The sequence below is a fragment of the Pituophis catenifer genome, unplaced genomic scaffold (assembly GCF_029215685.1).
Source record: "Pituophis catenifer annectens isolate HBS135680 unplaced genomic scaffold, rPitCat1.0.hap2 SCAF_14, whole genome shotgun sequence".
NCBI lineage: Eukaryota > Metazoa > Chordata > Lepidosauria > Squamata > Colubridae > Pituophis > Pituophis catenifer.
In genome coordinates this window covers 13,179,911-13,201,032 of record NW_027256894.1, presented here as the reverse complement: position 1 = coordinate 13,201,032, position 21,122 = coordinate 13,179,911, and the positions used below count along the sequence as shown (strand labels likewise).

The 21,122-nt window shown below is 43.1% G+C and overlaps 1 protein-coding gene across 1 annotated transcript in view; it reads right to left on the bottom strand.

Moving 5' to 3' along the window:
* ACAN (aggrecan) overlaps window positions 1–12,654 on the bottom strand; it is a 56,084-nt gene extending 43,430 nt beyond the window's left edge. Inside the window, exons 1-6 of the mRNA XM_070953286.1 lie at window positions 12,585–12,654; window positions 9,281–9,667; window positions 8,368–8,542; window positions 5,880–6,007; window positions 2,735–3,028; window positions 1,740–2,225 (exon numbers count right to left, since the gene is read on the bottom strand). Coding sequence (XP_070809387.1) covers window positions 1,740–2,225; window positions 2,735–3,028; window positions 5,880–6,007; window positions 8,368–8,542; window positions 9,281–9,667; window positions 12,585–12,654 — 1,540 coding nt within the window. The remainder of the gene's footprint in view (window positions 1–1,739; window positions 2,226–2,734; window positions 3,029–5,879; window positions 6,008–8,367; window positions 8,543–9,280; window positions 9,668–12,584) is intronic.
* Between the last annotated feature and the right edge of the window lie 8,468 nt (window positions 12,655–21,122).

Genomic DNA, 21,122 nt, shown 5'->3' with positions numbered 1-21,122 from the left:
ATACTGTGTGTGGGGGGGGAAGACACCCCTAACACCCCTCTGGGTGTGAGTTCTGTTAAGATACAGCCTGTTGTGCCTTAAAGTGGCTTCTACTGTACTGCCTTAAAATGGCTTCTACCATGCAGCACAGTGGAGTTGCCATAGTAATGGCTTTAAAGTATTCCACAAGGGGGATCCCTCTGGTAAGGGGGAAAATCCAACATAAGAAATTATGTTTGGTCCGGACATTTTCAACAAGGTTTTGATTATTCTTGACAGCAAATGTATGGCCATGATCAATAAAACATTACTGCAACTCAGCCTGCCGAGATTGCAGATTACATACGAGAAAAGAACTACAACGTCAAACAGCTTAGTGCATATATTCTGGACAAGAAGCCATTTCTAAATCAAGATCAGCAAAAAGCATACCAAATGATCATGGATCAGCTAGCAAAAACAACAAGGTGGTATTATTTTACTTGATGTTTCTGGGGATAGAGGGAAAACATTTTTAACTAATTTAATTCTCGCTGAAATCAGGGCTCAGGATGAAGTTGCTCTTCCTGTCTAATACAGGATTGGAATAAATAAATACCCGGGCAATGCCAGGTTATCAGCTAGTATACAATAAAATCCAACAAACAATAAAGACAATAACCCCATCCCACCTCCCTGGCGACAACAATAAATCAGATAAGCCACTTGATGGGCTCCATCCCACTCTTGGTTCCTTAGGCTCGTTGGCCAAACCAGGTGTTCAGGACTTTGCAAAAGAGTTGTCAAAATGGGGGCCAGTCTAATTTCCATGGGGATAATGGAAAAGGCTCTTCTTCTGGGTCCCACTCTCACCAGAGGTATCTCCTTAGGAGAGGGGACTTGCAACATTCCCTGCCTCCCTGTTCTGATGGGTCAGGTAGATAGATGTAACTGGGAAAAAACCGTCCTTCCGATAACCTGATTCCAAACCATGCAGGATAATAATAATAATAATAATAATAATAATAATAATAATAATAATAATAATAATAATAATAATAATAATAATAATAATAATAATAATAATAATATGCTAATCACTTCAGTGCTTTTGCCTATTATTTTTGAATTCTCTATTATTTTTGTCGATTCATCAGCTTGATGCTTCACCTTACTATATACAGTAGTGGCCAAAATTGTGTAAACCTTTTAGGAAAAGTTAAGTTAGCTAATAACACCACTTATATATCAATGGAAAGATAATTCAATCAAGAATGTAATGCCATAACTTTTATGAAGGATTTGTTATTAGAATAGCAGTTACGGTGTAAAGAAGAAAAGTGAAATACATAGAAAAAACGAGATATAAAAATTTTTTCAGCATGTCAGCTAATACTTAGTTGTGTAACCTTTAGCATGAATTACGGCCTTACATTGTCTTCCCATGGAGCGAACCAAGTCTTTTAGTTCTGCAGCTGTTATCATGTGAAACCAAGATTGGATGATTGCTTCTATTAACTGGTTTTATTGCTGGGTCGCTTCTGACTAACCAGTTTCTTTAGTCGCTTCCATAGATTTTCAATTGGGTTAAGGTCTGGGCTATTCCCAGGCCATTCCAGCAGTGGAATAGGATTATCTTGAAACTCCCCCCACCCCCCCAAAAGTGGTGTTATTAGCCACCAAACCTCAAAAATACACTTTTTTCCCAAAAGGTTTCCACAATTTTGGCCATTGCTGTAGGAAGGCGAAATATTCATTGAAAAACAGCCTTGGTTGTGTACCTGTGGGAGAAGTGGGTTTCCGAGGGACTTGATCAACAGCAGAAGCAGCTGTCCCTGGCACGATTTGCTCTTCTACTGTAAATGGTGAGGCTGATTCAGATTCTGTTGTGGCAGTAGGCCATGAAATATATTCCTCTGATGTAGTTTCCGGGATATCGGTTGGGAAGAGTGTATCCAGGGTTGAGACAGTACCATTTTCTAAGTCCTCCCAGATCCCAAATTCAGTCCTGTTCTCGGTCTCATCAGTGAAACCTGTTGGAAAGAGATCTGGGGTTTCTGTGATGGCTTCATCCACCTCTACGGTAGTGGTAGTAAAGTCTATCGGTTCCAAGGTTGCAATGCTTCCTCGAGCTTCTTCTTCGGTGGTGTTGCGTGGAAGCTCCAACTCAATATCTGTCTCAGTGAATGTCTGGATGGTGAAGCCACTGCCCAATTCATCGCCAGAGTCATCTGTGATATTATCATGGATGACATGAATGCCAACATCTAAAGCACAAAGAAGATAACCGTCAAGTTATTCGCTTTGGTAAAGCAAATCACAATAGGGGCCTCACCCATTTTAGGGATGTTCCAGGACTATCATTTAGCAATAGCAAGAGCACTTATACTGCTTCACAGTGCTTTACAGCCCTCTCTAAGCAGTTGACAGAGTCAGCATCTTGCCCCCAACCAATCTGGGTCCTCATTTTACAGACCTCGGAAGGATGGAAGGCTGAGTCAACCTTGAGCCGTGAGATTTGAACTGCCGAACTGCAGCTAGCAGTCAGCTGAAGTATCCTGCAGTGCTGCACTCTAACCACTGTGCCACCTCGGCTCTTATTTTAGGAGGAAGTTGACACACAAATGCATATTTGAGAGAAGAGAAATGCACGTGTGTGTGTGTTTTTTTAAGATGGTGGGGAGCCGAAGGTAGCATGAAATATAGGAAAAAAGAACTGCCAAAATGGAGACAGAATGGGAAAAAAAGCTCAATGCCTCTTTCTGTTTCTACTCACCAGTGTAGCAAATGGCATCGTAGCGGGAATGAGGGTAAGGATACCCTGTCTGGTTGACGTAAAGATACACCGTACGTACGCCCACCAGGTTGCCACCACAGATGGGACTTGGTTTGTTGATGGGATACCGGACACTGCGGTCTGCCAGCCAGCCAGCACTGCAGACGTCCATCCCATCCTTCCAGGCCAGATATAACTCTCCTGTTGTTGCCAAACGTGCCCCAAGACTATGGCATTTCTCTGCTGCTTCTGAGAAGGTGAACTTCTCGGCGGAGGTGGCGTAGAAGACTTTGCCTGCAATCACAACGCACAATTATTGTCACCGATTAGCTGCCCAATGGTGCCCCCTTCCATCTACGGAGAAGCTTTATTAGACTTTTCTATCCATTATCTTTCCTTATATACAGGGACTGAAGAGTCCAGAGGGAAAACACATTGGACGTGAAAATGGATTAGAAAACAGTAGTGGTATTTCAGCCAGTTCTATCAGGTTCGGGCGATTTGGTAGCGGTGGCTGCGGGAGGCTCCGCCCACCTACCCAGACATCATCACGCCCCATTTTTGATGCTCTGTGCATGTGCAGAGATGGCGCGTGCAAGCAAAGTGTGCGCACGCGTGTGCCCACGCTCCCATTTGCAAACTGGTAGCGAAGGTAAGTGAATACTATCCCTGATTAGAAAACGCATTTCTGAGAATGGACAGAAATTGGAACTCTTGGGATGGGATGCTAGTTCTCCTCCTCGTGGTGCACCCTGGATACCACCGAAGTGTGAACCAAACGATTAGCAACAATTGGGAGCCAGACTACATTGAAGAATTGACAGTTAATGACAGTTGGCAGTCAGACATCTTTGTAGAACTCTTGGCTCTTTAAATACATGGCAACGGATAAACAAAACGGGCCTTGTCAGGCCCAAAGGACAACAAAGGAGCTTACATTGACCCAATGCCTGATTTTTTTTCAACATAGTCCACCCCGATCTTGAATGGCTGAGTGGACTAGACATTTGGACTACTATAAGTCCTTCAGAGGTGGGATTCACTTACTTTCCCTACCGGTTCGCAAATGTGAGTATGCGCTCCTCTGCGCATGTGCACAGCCTTTCACGCATGTGCAGTGGTCTCACATTACACCTGGGAGGTTGGGAGGAGCCTCCCAGAGTCACCGCTACTGGACAGAACCGGCTGAATCCCACCTCTGTAGTCCATGTATTTGTCATACGCTAAATATATAAATAATTTGGAACTCTTGATTTCTTAAGAACTGGACCATGGAAAAATGACAGCCCCTATCATTTTAAGACTACCCCACCCATTTTTATCAGTCATAGCCACAATGACAAACATGGATAATGATTGAGGTTATTCCCCGTTGGATCCATTTGAAAAGAATAACAGGTGTCCTCTATCGTTTTCTCTTAAGATTTTCCTTCCTCAGCTTGCTCCTTCTCTCACTTATAATACATTTTCATTAACTACTCAGATGCTACGCCGTAGAAAGAGAATTATGTCTCCCTGGGAATAGTCTGCAAATTGCCCCCTCCTCCCCAAGTTTGCTACCTGCAAATTCAACCTTTTTCATTCAGTCCTAAAGATGAATCCGGAATATTAAACGATAAAGCCCACCAGCCACTTCCTATACAATTTTGACCAATTTTTCTCTCAGCATAATGTATCTCCATGGGTTGCTGAGAGGATTAAATTAGAAGCAGGGTACCAAATCTGCTATTTTCAGATTCTTGAGTACAGGATTTTAAAAAGTAAGAAAAATAAGAGTTTTTGATAAATCTAGAAAATGTTCTGAATAGGGTTGGTGTTGACGGTAGAGTTATTATAGTACAGATTTACTTGTGATATCTAGTTGATGCCAACAGACCCCAGACACTTATTAATTTCCTTTAACGTTAGAGGTGGCTCATTTTCCAAAAATAATTTCGGAATTCAGAAAAGGGAGGTCAGTTCCTTCAAAAAAAAATCTCCCTGTCCTCCCACCCCCCAAACAAACAGAACAGAATAACAGAGTTAGAAGGGACCTTGGACATCTTCTCACCCAACCCCTGCTCAGACAGGGAAACCCTCTACCATTCTGGACAAATAGTTGTCCAATCTCTTCGTGAAAACCTCCAGTGTTGGAGCACCTGCAACTTCTGGAGGCAAACCATATCGCTCTTTGGAGAAGTCATCCAGAAATGAGTGTTTTGATATCATTATTATCTAGATAAGATGTGACTCTAGTTTCTAGATTCCGTGGAACTCTTGATTCTATGGAACTCTTGACTAGGTATCTGTGGATGGATAAGGGGAATGGACAAAGAAGAACAAGACGGATCTTTGCTTTGTTGGTGGATCAAACTGGTTGATCTTAACAGCTGCTCTGCAACTGCTTCAAGTGGTCCTCCCATTGATCGGCCTTGAACATTTTGATGTTGCTTTTAATTGTGCTGATTAAAATATCCACAGTCCCCTTCCTGAGTATTGCGGATATTCCCAATATTTTATTTTTTATTTTTTTAAATTTTTATTGAAAATTATTTAAAAAATACAAAAGAAAAAAATATAGCAATATAGATAGGATTGCAGAGAGTAACATAATACATATAGAGTTTAGAACATCAGCTTTCACCTGACAATAGCACAAACCTCCATTAAGGCAAAATCAAAATAGAAGGCGTATCCAGAAGAAAAAATTCCCAACTACCATACAATATTTTTATAAATATTTACCCACAATCATATTGAGATTATTATTTTACATTCTTCTTCAGGTTTCTTTCTTGCAGCCAAGCATACCACCAGTCCCAACTCATATACAACCCCGATTCTTGTCTATCTCGCAAGAGACCGGTAAGTTTGTCTGCCTCTGCACAGTCCATGATCTTTGCGATTAACATAGCCTCCGATGGTATATTAAATCCAAAGATATTCCCAATATTTTAGAAGACAAGAACTCCCATTTAATAATCTTTGTACAAGTTGGGAAAAGAGCCTCACAACCTTAAAAAGCATCTAAAAGCACATCAAATCAATGTGTTTATTTTGCTGCTCAGATAGTTGAGCAATGTTTAAAACCTGCACAAGCTATCATTAAGGACTTCTAGCTGAGGAATAGAATATAAGTGTGTTGAGTATAAAAAGAAACCACTACCTTCCATTTCCTGTGCATAACAATAGACATCATATGTCTCATCTGTATCTCGAACACCATATGTTCTCACTCCAGGAAATTCATCCTTGTCACCATAACAACCTTCTCGAGGATGGTGCATTGGGTACCTAGTTTAATAAAAGAGTTAGGGAGAGGAAAATTTATTTTCACGGGGAGAGGACAGAGAAAGGAAATAGTATATTCCGGGATATAAATAATTTCCAGAAAAATCAAAAAGATGATTGAGACTGAAGGAGAATTTGGAACGATAGCTTTTATGTTAATTGAAAAACTAACATGGAGAACCTTCACTTTGTGGACAAATGAGCTCCACCACTCAGTTCTCTGGCTTCTTCTCACTGTTTTCAAGCTCCATTTTCTTTCTTTAAATTGTCCATCCCATAATTTTTTTTGTTCATAAAAGTAAGAAATTTCTCCCTCAGGGAAACTCTTGTTCCAAGCTCTGATAGTAATGTTTCTCTCTTTTTTTAAAAAGAAAAACATGGAATTGCAAGCTGTGATTGTTTCTTCTGCCTCTGCAGAAAAACAGAAAGAATTTGGGATTATGACTCAGAGGGACAAATTTACGAATGGGGGATATTTTCACTGCCAGGTGCTGTGTATAGCACGTCAAGGCGTCTAGGACCATGATGATCGAGACATGTGGGTAAAGATCAGATTTTTTTATTTATTTGAGAGAAACTTTTAGTTTCAGCTGCCAAGATGTAAAAAAGATGTTGAGACTCTGGAAAGTTAAATAAACTAATAAACTAAAGAGTGCAGAGAAGAGCAACAAAGAAGATTAGGGGACTGGAGGCTAAAACGGTTGGGTATATCCAGTTTAAGGAAAAGAAGGACTAGGGTGACATGATAGCAGTCTTCCAATATCAGTGGTGGGTTGCCCCCGGTTCAGACCGGTTCGCTAGAACCGGTAGTAAAACCGGCGGGAGACTCCACACACTGACCTGGATGTCATCATAAGTGATCTGTGCATGCACAGAAGGGCACGGGCATGATGCAAACTGGTAGTAAAGGTATGTAGAACCCACCCCTGTCCAATATCTCAGGAGCTGCCACAAAGAAGAGGGAGTCAAGCTATTCTCCAAAGCACCTGAGGGCAGGACAAGAAGCAATGGGTGGAAACTAATCAAGGAGAGAAGCAACCTAGAACTAAGGAGAAATTTCCTGACAGTTAGAACAATTAATCAGTGGAACAACTTGCCTCCAGAAGCTATGAATGCTCCAACAGTGGAAGTTTTTAAGAAGAGATTGGACAATCATTTGTCTGAAATGGTATAGTCTTTCTTGCCTAAGCAGGGGGTTGGACTAGAAGACCTCCAAGGTTCCTTCCAACTTGGTTATTCTGTTGTGTTCAGTTGTTTTAGGTTTTTCCCCCCCCAACTTGGTTAAGCCAAGGGCTATTACTGTAGCTCAATGGGTTTCCTACCTTTAACTGATAGGAAACCATGATAACTGGATTCTGGAGCTGGATTCAATCTCAGAGATTAGGCCTCAAGTTGCCCATCTCTGCCTTGCAGCAGAGTTATACACAACTTAACCCTCTGGAAGTCACTTAACTACAACTCACAGCAAGCAAGCCAATCTGCGAGGGACGGTGGGAGAAGTAGTTCAGTGACACCTGCGGATCTATAGGCAGTGCACCCACGCTTTTACAAAAAAACAAAACAAAACATTTTTCTTTCCTGAATTTCCACTAACATTATCCAGGCCAACAGACTTGTGTGGAGAGAGAAATCCGATTCCTCACCTGCTATAAAGCCTCCAGTTCTCATCAATTGGACAGGAAGGAGACAGCCAAGACATGTAAATTCCTACCCCTTCTCTAATTGCTGACCCACAGCACCATTTAACATTTCACCATGATTATTCTTTACCCTGTGTTTGCATATAGCCAGGCTTCTATAAGAGCCGAGGTGGCACAGTGCAGTACTGCAGGCTACTTCAGCTGACTGCTAGTTGCAGTTCGGCAGTTCAAATCTCACCGGCTCAAGGTTGACTCAGCCTTCCATCCTTCCGAGGTGGGTAAAATGAGGACCCAGATTTTTGGGGCAATATGCTGATTCTGTAAAACCACTTAGAGAGGGCTGTATATAAGTCTATGTGCTATTGCTATTCCTATTGCTATTCTCCATCCTGGCTTGGGAACATGGAAATGTATTCTAATTTGCCCAGATGATGTAGGAGACGAGCAAGAAGAGCCAGGTGGAGGAGTCAAGAATGGACTCAGTCTAGAGTCATTACGTTCCCACAAATGGTCTAAATCCAACCCCTCTTGAATTCCACTGACTCTATCTTGTGCCAATTTAGCGATGACTGTTTGTTGACTAGATTCTTGTGTATAGACATGAGCAATGCATCATCTTAACTGGAATTTAATGTGTGGTTCCAATTCTTCGCGCCTGACAGATGTGTTGGACGAAATGGTATACAACATCCCCTCACCCCCCAACCCTTGGCAATTGCTTACCTGACTGTTTGATCAGACAACCAACCAGCATCGCATTGGTCAAAGCCATCATCGTAGGCAGCCTGGAGCTGCTCAGGAGTTGCAATGACTGCACTGTTCTGGATGCATGCCTGCTTTGCCTTCTCAAAGTTTAACGTGTAGCGGGTAGAGATGGCTCTGTAATGGAACACGATCCCTGGAAAACACATTGGTTCAGTTCACACAACAGGCTTCACTTGGCTACTTGAACTAACCCACCTTCTGGATTGGTGCAATATTTTGATGCCTAGCTTAATAAAAGGGTTGAATATCTACAAGATGCTAGTTCCCCCAAGAGCAGCCAAATTTTGTACGATGTGTGCTTGTAATTTGAGCCATTCATATCCATAGAGGTGAATGACAAAATCTAAAACCATTTTCAGGCAAAAATGGTCAAATGGCTGACTTCTTAGCACTGCCATCTTCCTATGAGAAAAAAAAATGTGATCTTCTCACATCAAGTTTGACATTTAACAAGGGGTGGGCTTCAAAACTTTTAGCATGGGGTTCTCTGCCTGGTTGCTGGGTGGGTGTGGCCATGGCAGGCATGGCCTAGTCGCCTTCTGCACCATGGCAGAGGGGGCGTTTTTGCCCTCCTTGGGCAATCCAGCAGGTTCTGGCAGGTTCTGGAGAACCAGTAGCGGAAACTTTGAGTAGTTCAGAGAACCAGCAAATGCCACCTCTGGCTGGCCCCAGAGTGGGGTGGGAATGGAGATTTTGCAATATCCTTCCCCCTGGAGTGGGGTGGGAATGGAGATTTTGCAGTATTCTTCCCCTGCCATGTCCACCAAGCCACACCCACCAAGCCACACTATGCCCACCAAGCCACGCCCACAGAACCGGTAGTAAAAGTAATTGGATTTCACCACTGAGTAAAGAAGATTTGCTTTCTCACCTTTAACTTTCACCTCCACCGTGTCCTGGCTATCCTCGATACCATGAATGACTTCACAGCGGTAGATCCCAGTGTCATTGGACCGGAGTGTTTTGATTTCCAAAGTAGCATCCGTTGGTATGGAAGGATAATTGGGTAGAGAGACAGACTCCTTGTAGGCAGAGTGGATCCGTACCTGCCCATCCATGGCCACTAGGAGGGTAACTTCTTTGTCTTCAGATAGTTTGCTCCATTTGATTCTTGGGGACACTGGTGGGGTGTTGGGAGCTGTGGTGACTGGCCCCAAAGTGTCGATAAAGTAGCAAGGAATGGTCAACGTTCTTCCCAGGGAGACCCGCAGAGGAGAACGTAAAGGTATGCTCACGCTGAGTGTGCCACTGTGATCGACTAATCCCCAAAAGAAAAGGAGAAGAGAAGAGTGAAATGTCAGTACCACAGAATCATACTTGCTGTTGCACAGGCAGAATCATTTCCAAAGCAGGCTCCATGGAAGAACTGCCTGTGTCCCTTTATTGGCAAACATGGCCAGCCCTTAGACACAACTAGTTACGCACGATATCAGACCTCCGGACTTTTCGTCAGGCCCTAAAAACACACTTATTCCATCTAGCTGGGCTGGCTTGATCCCGTCCTCTCAGTTTTAATTGATTCGGTTTTAATTTGGGTTGTTTTAAATTATTTGGGCCAAAATTATTTAATTATTTTTAAATTGTTTTTTAAATTTTGTATACAATGTTTTATTTTGGCTGTGCACCGCCCTGAGTCCTGCGGGAGAAGGGCGGTATAGAAATAGAATAAATAATAATAATAATAATAACTCATTGCTTCTTGTCTGGCCCTTTGGCCCTGCTTTGGAGAATAGCTTGACTCCCTCTTCCTTGGGGCAGCCCCTGAGATATTGGAACACTGCTATCATGTCTCCCCTAGTCCTTCTTTTCATTAAACTAAATATACCCAGTTCCTGCAACCGTTCTTCATATGTTTTAGCCTCCGGTCCCCTAATCATCTTTGTTGCTCTTCTCTGCACTCTTTGTAGAGTCTCCGCATCCTTTTTACATCATGGCGACCAAAACTGAATGCAGGATTCCAAGTGTGGCCTTACCAAGGCATTATAAAGTGGTATTAACATTTCACGTGATCTTGTGATCTACCTGGGGTGAAAGAACTTCCCTAAAATGCCTTCCCCATTAGCCTACTAGCCTTCTCTTGCATTGCTGTACTTGGGACTGTTTAAAAACCTACTTGGAAGCTGCAGAGGGTCCAGATTGCAGCAGCCTCTGTATTCGCTAATTTGTGTCATTGGGAGCACATGATGCATGTGCTACAACCCCTACGTGAGTTGCCAATAAGCTTCTAAGTTCAGTTTAAAGTCCTGGTTTCAATCAATAGAGCCCTCTATGGCTTGGCACTTGGTTGCTTCCAAGACTGCTTTCTCCAGTTAGAATCAGCTGGAGCTGCACAACTATTCCAGAAGAAGCAGCTTGTGGTTCCTCACTTCCAGGAGGTGAGAGGGATTGTGGTTCCTCAATTCTGGGAAGTCGCTTCTTTGTGGCAGTGCCGCCCCTTTGGAATGGCCTCCCGGTTGACATTAGTTTGGCTCTCTCTCTTTCTGATGGCCTTCTGCAAAAAACTTAAAACAGAGCTCTTTTGTAGAGCGTTTTGGGGACTGAGCCCACTTATTGTTATTTCGCGTGTTGTTTCTCTACTATATTTTATCCTCCTCCTTCAGTTTCTAGCATGGTCATTTTAACTGTAAGTGTGTGCATCTGTAAAATGTTGAGAGTTCTTTTAAGACAAGGGCAGAGGAGAAGACGGAGTCTTCTGGATGTACAATAATAGCTGAAGCACAACTTCCATAAACTCAACCACTATGCTTAATAGTATACAGCAGTGATGGCTAACCTTTTTGCCGTCGCGTGCCAAAAGCAGGGAGAGCATGGGGAGTTGCGGGTGCGTGTGCCCACATCCATAATTCAATGCGCCCCGCTCTCCTGCGCATGCGCACATGACCTCCCCACACTTCCCACTGCTTTTGGCACACGATGGCACAGTGGGCACGGTAGGCCTTTCCCCCCTCCCCAGGCTCCAGAGGCTTTCTAGAAGCCTGGGGAGGGCAAAAACAGCCTTCCCGATTCCCCTGGAGACCTTCTGGAGGCTGGAAACAGCCAGTTTCCCGACTTCCGGTGGGACCGGAAAGCCTGAAAATCAATTGGCTGGTGCGTGCATGTGCGCTGGAGCTGAGCTAGGGCAACACTCGCGTGCCCACCAATATGGCTCCATGTGCCACCTGTGGCACCTGTGCCATAGGTTCGCCATCACGGGTATATAGGATGATGGAGACTGCAGCTACCATCATGTGGAAGGTCATGTGACATTCCTTCTCTGCTTTACAAGCTGTTCAATATCAGAAGATGAAAACTCTGATAAATTAGAATGTAGAACAGGGATGTCAAACTCAAGGCCAGGTGGGCCGCATCTGGCCTGTAAGGTGCTTAGATCTGGCCTGTGCAGCCACCCTGGAAATAGTGAAGGACTGGCCCATGGTGCCTCTGCCAGCAAAAATGGAGCTCGGGAGGGTTGCAATTCAGCCACGACAGCCTCCTGCAGTCCTTTGCCAGTGAAAATAGAGCCCGGGGAGGCTGCATGCCTTTTTGCTGGCAGAGGGCTGCAGGAGGCCATCATCATTGAAAACCGAGCTCAGGTAGGTCACGCACGGCCTCCCCAGGCTCCGTTTTTGCTGGTAGAGGGCTGCAGGAGGCCATCATCATTGAAAACCGAGCTCAGGTAGGTCACGCACGGCCTCCCCAGGCTCCGTTTTTGCTGGTAGAGGGCTGCAGGAGGCCATCGTGGCTGTAAATGGAGCCCAGGTGGGTCGCACGTGGCCTCCCCAGGCTCCGTTTTTGCTGGCAGAGGGCTGCAGGAGGCCATCGTGGCTGAAAACGGAGCCCAGGGGGGTCACATGCGGCCTCCCCAGGCTTTGTTTTTCGCTGGCAGAGGGCTGCAGGAGGCCGTCACGGCCAAAAACGGAGCCTCAATGAGTGATGTTAAACTGGCCATGCCCACCCTGGCTATACCCACCCTAGCTATGGCCATCCCATCCCTGCCACCCCTCCAATGTGCCCACAACCCTGATGCGGCCCTCAATGAAATCGAGTTTGACACCCCTGATGTAGAAGAAGCAACAGTATGATAGTACTTTTACAAACTGCAAGGACATTGTCCATTACTTCCCAGAAAAGGCACTGAATTGCTTCTGTTTTGTTTTACAATTCATAGTAAAGGTGGAGGCCCAGGTGGGACATACCTAAAACATCCACAGAGGTGGCTGCAGCGATGACGTGCAAACACACACATGCTAGTAGTAAAGTGGTCATGCTTTTCCTGAAATACAAACAGAGGATAAAGAATTAGTATTTTTGGTAGGATGAACAAAACGATAACCAAGGACCATTTAGCAGTCCATATCAAGCACATAGACAGACAGCAATAGTTTATACAACGACGTGTTTAGGATTTCACCTTCTCTAGCTGGCAAGGAAGAAAAATACTCTGCATTTCAATATTTTGGATGCGCTGCCTATTACAGTCAATGCGGTCTTTAAATGAAGAGGTGATAATGTCCAACCTTCCAGATGTTGATGAGCTAGAATTTCCACATCCCTTCCCATTGTTCAGACCAGCTGGAGTTGCTCAAAACTGGTGTTTAGTCACAGCTGGAAACTGGACATTGTCACCTCCTAATTAGCAGCTGCCTGTTGCTGCTAAGGTTTATTAAATCACAGTTTTCTGATGCATCTGAACAAGGAAATTGGCTTAGGCATGGCACAAAGTATACTTACAGCAATTCTTCAGTGAATTGAAATTTCACTCTAAAAACTAAATACACCGAAATGCAGGAGCTCAGCTGGCTTCATATCCAGGTATCTAATGAGGCATAAATTGATATTAAAGTAGAATTGGCTTAAGAGCATAAGTGGAGAGGAATAGAATGTGGGTCAAGCTGAGCCAGACAATAATGTGTACTTAATATACCAAGCCATACATTATTGGATTTCTACAAAGAGCCGATAAAAAGATGCAGAAATCATCTTTCAAAATTCACCAATTTAGTTCTGGTGAGATGGGGAATGAAGGAGGGAGAAGGTAGAAGCAATTTCATGGAATCTTTCCAAAGACAAATGAAATTCTCCAAACATTTTACCACTAAGGGTTTTTTTCCCCCTGTCTAGCCTGTTATATCCATCACAGTTGGTTTCTTGATAGCAATAGCACTCAGACTTATATACCGCTTTACAGTGCTTTCCAGCCCTTTCTAAGCAGTTTACAGAGTCAGCGTATTGCACCCCAACAATCTGGCTCCTCATTTTACCTACCCCGGAAGGATGGAAGGCTGAGTCAACCTTGAGCCTGGTGAGATTTGAACTGCCAAATTGCAGGCAGCCGGCAGTCAGCAGAAGTAGCCTGCAGTACTGCATTCTAACCACTGCGCCACCGCAGCGGGAAAACAAACAAATGGACTATAGAATAAATGCCAGTGAAAACAGGCTCCTGAGCTCCATTTCCAACTGCAACGGCCTCCTACAACCCTCTGCCAGCAAAAACAGAGCACGGGAGGGCCGCACGTGCCCCTCACAAGCTCCGTTTTTGGCCTACTTCAACCTTCTGCCCAGTGGTGAAATGTAAAATTTGTTACTACCGGTTCTGTGGGCGTGGCTTGGTGGGGAGGTAATGTGACTGGATGGGCATGGCCAACTTTTTTTTTTTTTTACTTTTAAATGCATTTTTTCTACAACCTCTAAATGCTTTTAAAAGTAAAAATAAAAAGCCTCTGATGATTGCGTGGCTCAGCTGGGCATGGGGGGGGGGGCAGGGATGTTTGCTACCAGTTCTCCGAACCACCCGCCGCCATCACTACCAGATTGGGCGATCCAGTCCGAACCGGGAGCATTTCACCCCTGCTTCTGCCAGAGAAAATGGAGCTTGGGAGGGCCACACACAGCCCTCCTGAGCTCTGTTTTCATTGGCAGAGGCACCATGGGCTGGTCCTTCACTGTTTCCAGGGTGGCCCCGCAGGCCAGATTTAAGCATCCTGTGGGCCGGATCCAGCCTGCGGACCTTAAGTTTGATACCCCTGGTCTAGGACAACTCACCATGGCTAACTCATATCAACGAACTTGCCACAACCAACTCACTGCAGGACAATTTGCCATGGGATAATTCAACACTGTATTAGTCGTTTCATTCAGTTACCGTATTTTTCAGAAAAGAGGGTGAAAATCTGGGTGCGTCTTGTACTTCAAATGTAGCCCTGCCCAGCCTCGCAAACGTAGGTTTCAGAGGCTGAAAAAAGTCTCTGAAAGAAGCTTCAGAAAAAAAGCCTCTGAAATAGAATAAAATAAAATAAAAGCCTTATTTTTATCTAAAATAATATGACAAGCAACAAAAGAAGAATCAGTAAAGGTTCTAACCAAATTGTGCTAACAAATCTGGAGAATGACACAATAACCAACAGATCGGAAAAGGTTATACCAATACCAATACCAAAGAAAGGAGATTGAATAGAGTACAGATAGTCCTTCAGAAAAAGCCTCAGAAACAGAGCTTCAGAAAAAAAGCCTCCAAACAGAGCTTCAGAAAAAAAGCCTTTTTTTCTGAAGCTCTGTTTCGAAGGCTTTCAGAGGCAGAAAAAAAAGTTTTTTCTGAAACAGAGTTTCAGAAGTTTCAGAGACAGAAAAAAAAAGGAAGGCACAGAGCTCACAACCAACGAACCTTGCTAAAATTCACCTCTGGAAACAGCTGATTGGGGGTATTCTGGGAGGCTGATCCACCCACCAATCACCTTTTTTCTTTTTTTCCTCCCCAAAAACTAAGGTGGGTCTTATACTCCGAAAAATACGGTACTTTTCTATTGGGGACCACGTTTTCATTGAAATTCTTGTATTTCTGGGTTGATTTTTAAAATTTTATTATTATAGACCACAGTTCTGTAGAAATTAATTTAGCGTTTCTCTTTGTTGAATTGTCCGATGGTGAGTTGGCCCATTTTGGTTATATATTGTGATAAGATAAATTCACGAAAGCCACCTCCTTTACATTTTGCAGCACAATGGAGCAAAATCAGATCATTTGTTCATTCCCAGTGACATAAGCATGTCTAGCCAGATTTAAACTTGGTTTCTTCACCTCGTTGCTTACAGCTTTGTACAAAGCTTCAGTTCAGTAGGTTAATTTACAATTCGGTGTATTGTACAATCCCTGAAGAACAGAAGTTATTCAAGAAACAGGTTTAGTGTGTTCCCCAAAAGCTGCCTACATATGCCTGCTGTACTATGTCCCACTTAACAAGTCAAAATTTATGCAGGTCTGCTGAATTCCGTGTATTCCATCAAGTCTTGCCTCTTTCTATCCATGGACCCAGGAAATAAATAATTATTTTGGATTAAGCCTGTTCTTTTTTTTTCTTCTTCTTTTGGGTGGGGGTGGGGGAGAGAAAGCTGGGGGAAAAAAAAACCTTGTCTTGTTTTGCTGCTATTCTCTCCTGGGCATTTTTGAAATCAATCAAACTGTTAGAGCACAAAAAAACCCGACAAAAGTCAAAACTGAGACACTTTACAGCTATTTGTTCTAGGTCATGGAGGACTAGAACATCAGGTGCCTCAATTATTTTAGGGAAGTCCTTCCTTACTGGTCTGTCAGCTACTTAATTGTAGTAGAAAACAGGGAGGGAAGGAGATAAAAATGAAAGGCACAGAATGAAGCATTGCCTTGAAAAGTGCCTCCAGTCTCGCCAGGTTCACTTAATAAATTAACTTGCAGCTTGGGGAAGCCAAATCTGCCTGTGGAGTTGTCTCTTGCATTCTGTTTCTTAAAGGGAAATATGCAAAAGAGAGAGATTTTGAAGAATAATCTTAGCCCTGAGAATTTTTTCCTAGCTGTGAATCTGTTGCTTTCACATTCGAATTCTGTTAATTGCACATTCTTAAGTCTTTTGCAAATGTTCATTAGACCTTCTTTTTTTTAAAAAAAAAAATAATTAAATCACCCTTACTTCCATTCATTTTGTTCCATGTTATTTCAGCTTCTATGCAAGCTAGGAATATGATTACAAGCAAAGTAACAATGTCGAAAGCAATAATAATTTAAAAACAGCAGCAACCCAGTCATTATAGAAAGCACACAATAAAAACACAGCTGTACCAGTCAATGTGAATATCATTTTTAGTACAATATCATCAATCTTTCCATAACTAACATTGAATGAGTACTGTTCGTATTCAAACACAACACAAACACAAAAGTTTCAAGGCGATGTACGTTTAATCGTTAAAATAGTTGCTACATGACATTGTGCCCTTGCTACAAAGAACTGTATAGATAATTATCAATCACTGAACTCTATAACTCTGATATTTGAATTACTAATTACAATATCACTGACCTTTCCATAACTAACATTGAATAAGTACACTCTTACAAACACAAAAATCCCAAACTAATTCAGTCGTTAACTACATAGTAACCATAAAGCACTGAGCTCTAAAATTCTGATCCTTGAAACTCTCTGTTTGTTTGTAACTTGGTTAATTTATTATCTAGGTTGCAGTCTGGATCTGGTACTATTGCCTTGAACTAGACCAACATCTTTTTTCCTGAATAGCCTTTCTTAACTAGGATGAGCGCCAAAAGAATGGAGGCCTTTGAACTCTGGTGCTGGAGAAGACTTCTGCGAGTCCCTTGGACTGCAAGAAGATCAAACTGGTCAGTCCTGGAGGAGATCAACCCTGACTGCTCTTTAGAAGGCCAGATCCTGAGGATGAAACTCAAATACTTTGGCCATCTAATGAGAAGGAAGGACTCACTGGAGAAGAGCCTAATGCTGGAAAAGACTGAGGGCAAAAGAAGAAGGGGACGACAGAGAACGAGGTGCTGGATGGAGTCACTGAAGCAGTCGGCGTGATTGTAAATGGACTCCAGAGGATGGTAGAGGACAGGAAGGCCTGGAGGAACATTGTCCATGGGTTCGCGATAGGTCGGACACGACTTCACAACTAACAACAACAACAACAACAACTAGGACACCTCTGAATGTGTGTAGTTTGTGGAGAATTTAATTCCAGAATCTTTAATGCTTCCCAAAATGGCTGAGAATTATGGGAGATGAAGTTTATCTATCTGAGAGCATCCAGGTTGGAGCAGGGTACCTCGCAGAACTTCACCATTTCCAAAAACAAGATGGCTGTTGTTATGTCAAATGACTCATAGAAGATGCTTAAGAAGAACCATTTTGTACAAGGCTAAAAGTGAATGGAACAACCTTCTCATTTTCAGTTTTTTTTTTTTTAAAAAAGGAATAAATTATTTTCCAGTGGGTAGGCTCCTGAGTAAAGAGCGGAATGAGTCACATCTGCATTTAAACAAGACCACAGATGAACGAAATGGCCACACCTAGAATTAAAACTCAACTTAACTTTTTTTCATAGCTTAACAGGGACTCAAACACGAAGGTTTTCTGCTTCACAAAGACACGTCTGTCTGCTTCCCCAGTTCGGGCTGTGGTTTGGGTGGATCCCAAAGCGCCCTGCCCCTGGGTGCTCTTTCTAAGACCCCTTTGTTGTAGAAATTTCACACCTCTCTGCATCTCTCATCTTGCAGACACTTTTCCCACTCCTTGCTTTTCATGGCAACTTTTAGCTCTTCCACGAGCCTTGACATGCATCACATTTATCAGGTTTTAGATAAAGTCACACCCTTCCCCGGCCATCCTTCACTCAGTCTGAAATCAGAGAGTAGCAATTTGTACAAATTGTTCAGTGAGCATATAATTTATACATATTTAGTATTACTAGAAATATTTCTCTGGCCATTTCAGATGCCTCCAGATGCTATGGGTATTCCAACAGTGGAGACTGTTTTTAAGAAGAGACTGGACAATCATTTGTCTGAGATGGTATAGGGTTTCGTGCCTGAGCAGTGAGTTGAAGACCTCCAAAGTCCCTTCCAACTCTGTTATTCTGTAATCCTCTGTGAAAATGTTTTTAGATGCTTGTCTTTTTTCATTGAGGACCTGTATATTACACAAGCAGTGGTGGGATTCAGCCAGTTCGCACCACTTCGGGGGAACCGGTTGTTAACTTTCTGAGCAGTTTGGCAAACTGGTTGTTGGAAGAAATCATTAGGGCAGAGAACCGGTTGTTAAATTACTTGAATCCCATCACTGTACACGAGTCAAAAAGAGGGCTGTGAAAATATTTACAGACCCCTCGCATCCTGGACATAAACTGTTTCAACTCCTACCCTCAAAACGACGCTATAGAGCACTGCACACCAGAACAAGGCACAAGGACAGGTTTTTCCCGAACGCCATCACTCTGCTAAACAAATAATTCCCTCAACAGTGTCAAACTATTTACTAAGTCTGCACTACTATTAATCTTCTCGTTGTTCCCATCACCCATCTCCTTCCACTTATGACTGTATGACTGTAACTTTGTTGTTTGTATCCTTATGATTGATATTGATATTGACTGTTTCCTGATTGCTTATTTGTACCCTATGACTATCATTAAGTGTTGTACCTTAGGATTCTTGATGAACGTATCTTTTTTTTATGTACTCCGAGAGCGTATGCAGCAAGACAAATTCCTTGTATATTTAATCACACTTGGATAAAAAGTAAAACATTCTATTCTATTCTATTCTATTCTATTCTATTCTATTCTATTCTATTCTATTCTATTCTATTCTATTCTATTCTATTCTATTCTATTCCATGGAAGCATAAGTGGATTTATGTGATGTTCAGGCATCAGAGTAGTTATGGCTTGCTTACTATAGCCAATAGGATTTCAGCTGTAATATCATATTTCTCTAAGTGTCATTCCTAAAATTTGCCAAAGGACAACACTTGCTCAGAAAATGTCTCTTCTCCTAGCATTTTACTCCTTGACTCACCTACTCTTCTTCCTTTCATGTTATATTACTGGTGTGTGCATGTTTTCCTTTCTGTCTCCCCAGAATTTGAAGCTAATCACTTTTCAGCTACTAGAGGAACCTTAACAGGTTCTCAGTACCTTAACAGCCATCAAATTATCTTGCCCAATGCTTCTGGTGCCAATCACTGGGTGAAGGGGGAAAATGTCCTGTTGTGAAATCTAAATTTTTTTTACTACCGGTTCTGTGGACATGGCTTGGTGGGTGTGGTGTGACTTGGTGGGCATGGCTTGGTGGGCATGGCAAGGGAAGGATACTGCAAAATCTCCATTCCCAGGGAGAAGGGGGAAGGATATTGCAAAATCCCCATTCCCTCCCCACTCTGGGGCCAGCCAGAGGTGGTATTTGCCAGTTCTCCGAACTACTCAAAATTTCCGCTACCGGTTCTCCAGAACCTGCGAGAACCTGCTGAATTTCATCCCTGTCTTTACTTCTTTGAAGCCACATTTTAATTGGGGGTGTGCTATAAATTTCTCCTCCATTTTTATGAGGGGTCCTTGATGCTCTCTGAGCTTGGTTACCTTGTTTGGGTAATGAAACATTTGAAAGAAAACAAGCAAGCTCAGAGAGCACCAAGGACCTCTCCTTTCAACCCTGGGCTACAAATATTCTTCTTTATTGGTACCTCCATTTTTATTTTTACTGGTCCTCATTTATTTTGATGAAAGAGTATATGTTTAATTATGAATCCAGCAAGTTTTCCGGTTACTGCTGCACATGCACACACGCCGATCAGCTAGCCGGCATGCATGCTCATGCTGGAAAATGGAAGACCAGCACTGCTGCACGCACAAAGGCCAGCTGATTGTCGTGTTAGCATGCACACCAGAAACCTGGAAGAGGAATGGGTGACACCCTGCGTGCCAGGTGACATGGCTCCACATGCCACTTCAGGCATGTGTGCCATAGGTTCACCATCACGGCCATAGAACATAGAATAATAGGGTTGGAAGCAGTGGTGGGATTCAGCCAGTTCACAACACTTTGGGAGAACCGGTTGTTAACTTTCTGAGCAGTTTGGCAAACTGGTTGTTGGAAGAAATCATTAGGGCAGAGAACCGGTTGTTAAATTACTTGAATCCCACCACTGGTTGGAAGGGACCTTGGAGGTTTTCTGGTCCAACTAAAAAAGATGTGGAGACTCTAGAAAGCGTGCAGAGAAGAGCAACAAAGATGATTATGGGGCTGGAGGCTAAAACATATGAATAACGGTTGAAGGAACTGGGTATGTCTAGTCTGATGAAAAGAAGGACTAGGGGAGACATGATAGCAGTGTTCCAATATCTCAGGGGCTGCCACAAAGAAGGGGGAGTCAAACTATTCTCCAAAGCACCTGAGGGCAGGACAAGAAGCAATGGGTGGAAACTAATCAAGGAGAGAAGCAACTTAAAACTAAGGAGAAATTTCCTGACAGTGAGAACAATTAATCAGTGGAACAACTTGCCTCCAGAAGTTGTGAATGCTCCAACACTGGAAGTTTTTAAGAAGATATTGGATATCCATTTGTCTGTAGGGTTTCCTGCCTGGGCAGGGGGTTGGACTAGAAGACCTCCAAGGTCCCTTCCAACTCTGTTATTTTATTCTATTCTAACTCCCTGCTCAAACAGGAGGCCTATACTATTCCAGACAAATGGCATTCAATTCTTCATGAAAACCTCCAGTGATGGAGCATCCACAACTTCGGAGGCAAGCCATTCCACTGATTAATTGTTCTCACTGTCAGGAAACTTCTCTTTAGTTCTAAGTTGCTTCTCTCTTTAATGATCTTCCACCTGTTCCTTCATAGACATGGCAAGGTTCCCATAGTGTAATGAACCCCAAGCAATCCAGTCCCATTGGAGCATAATAGAGT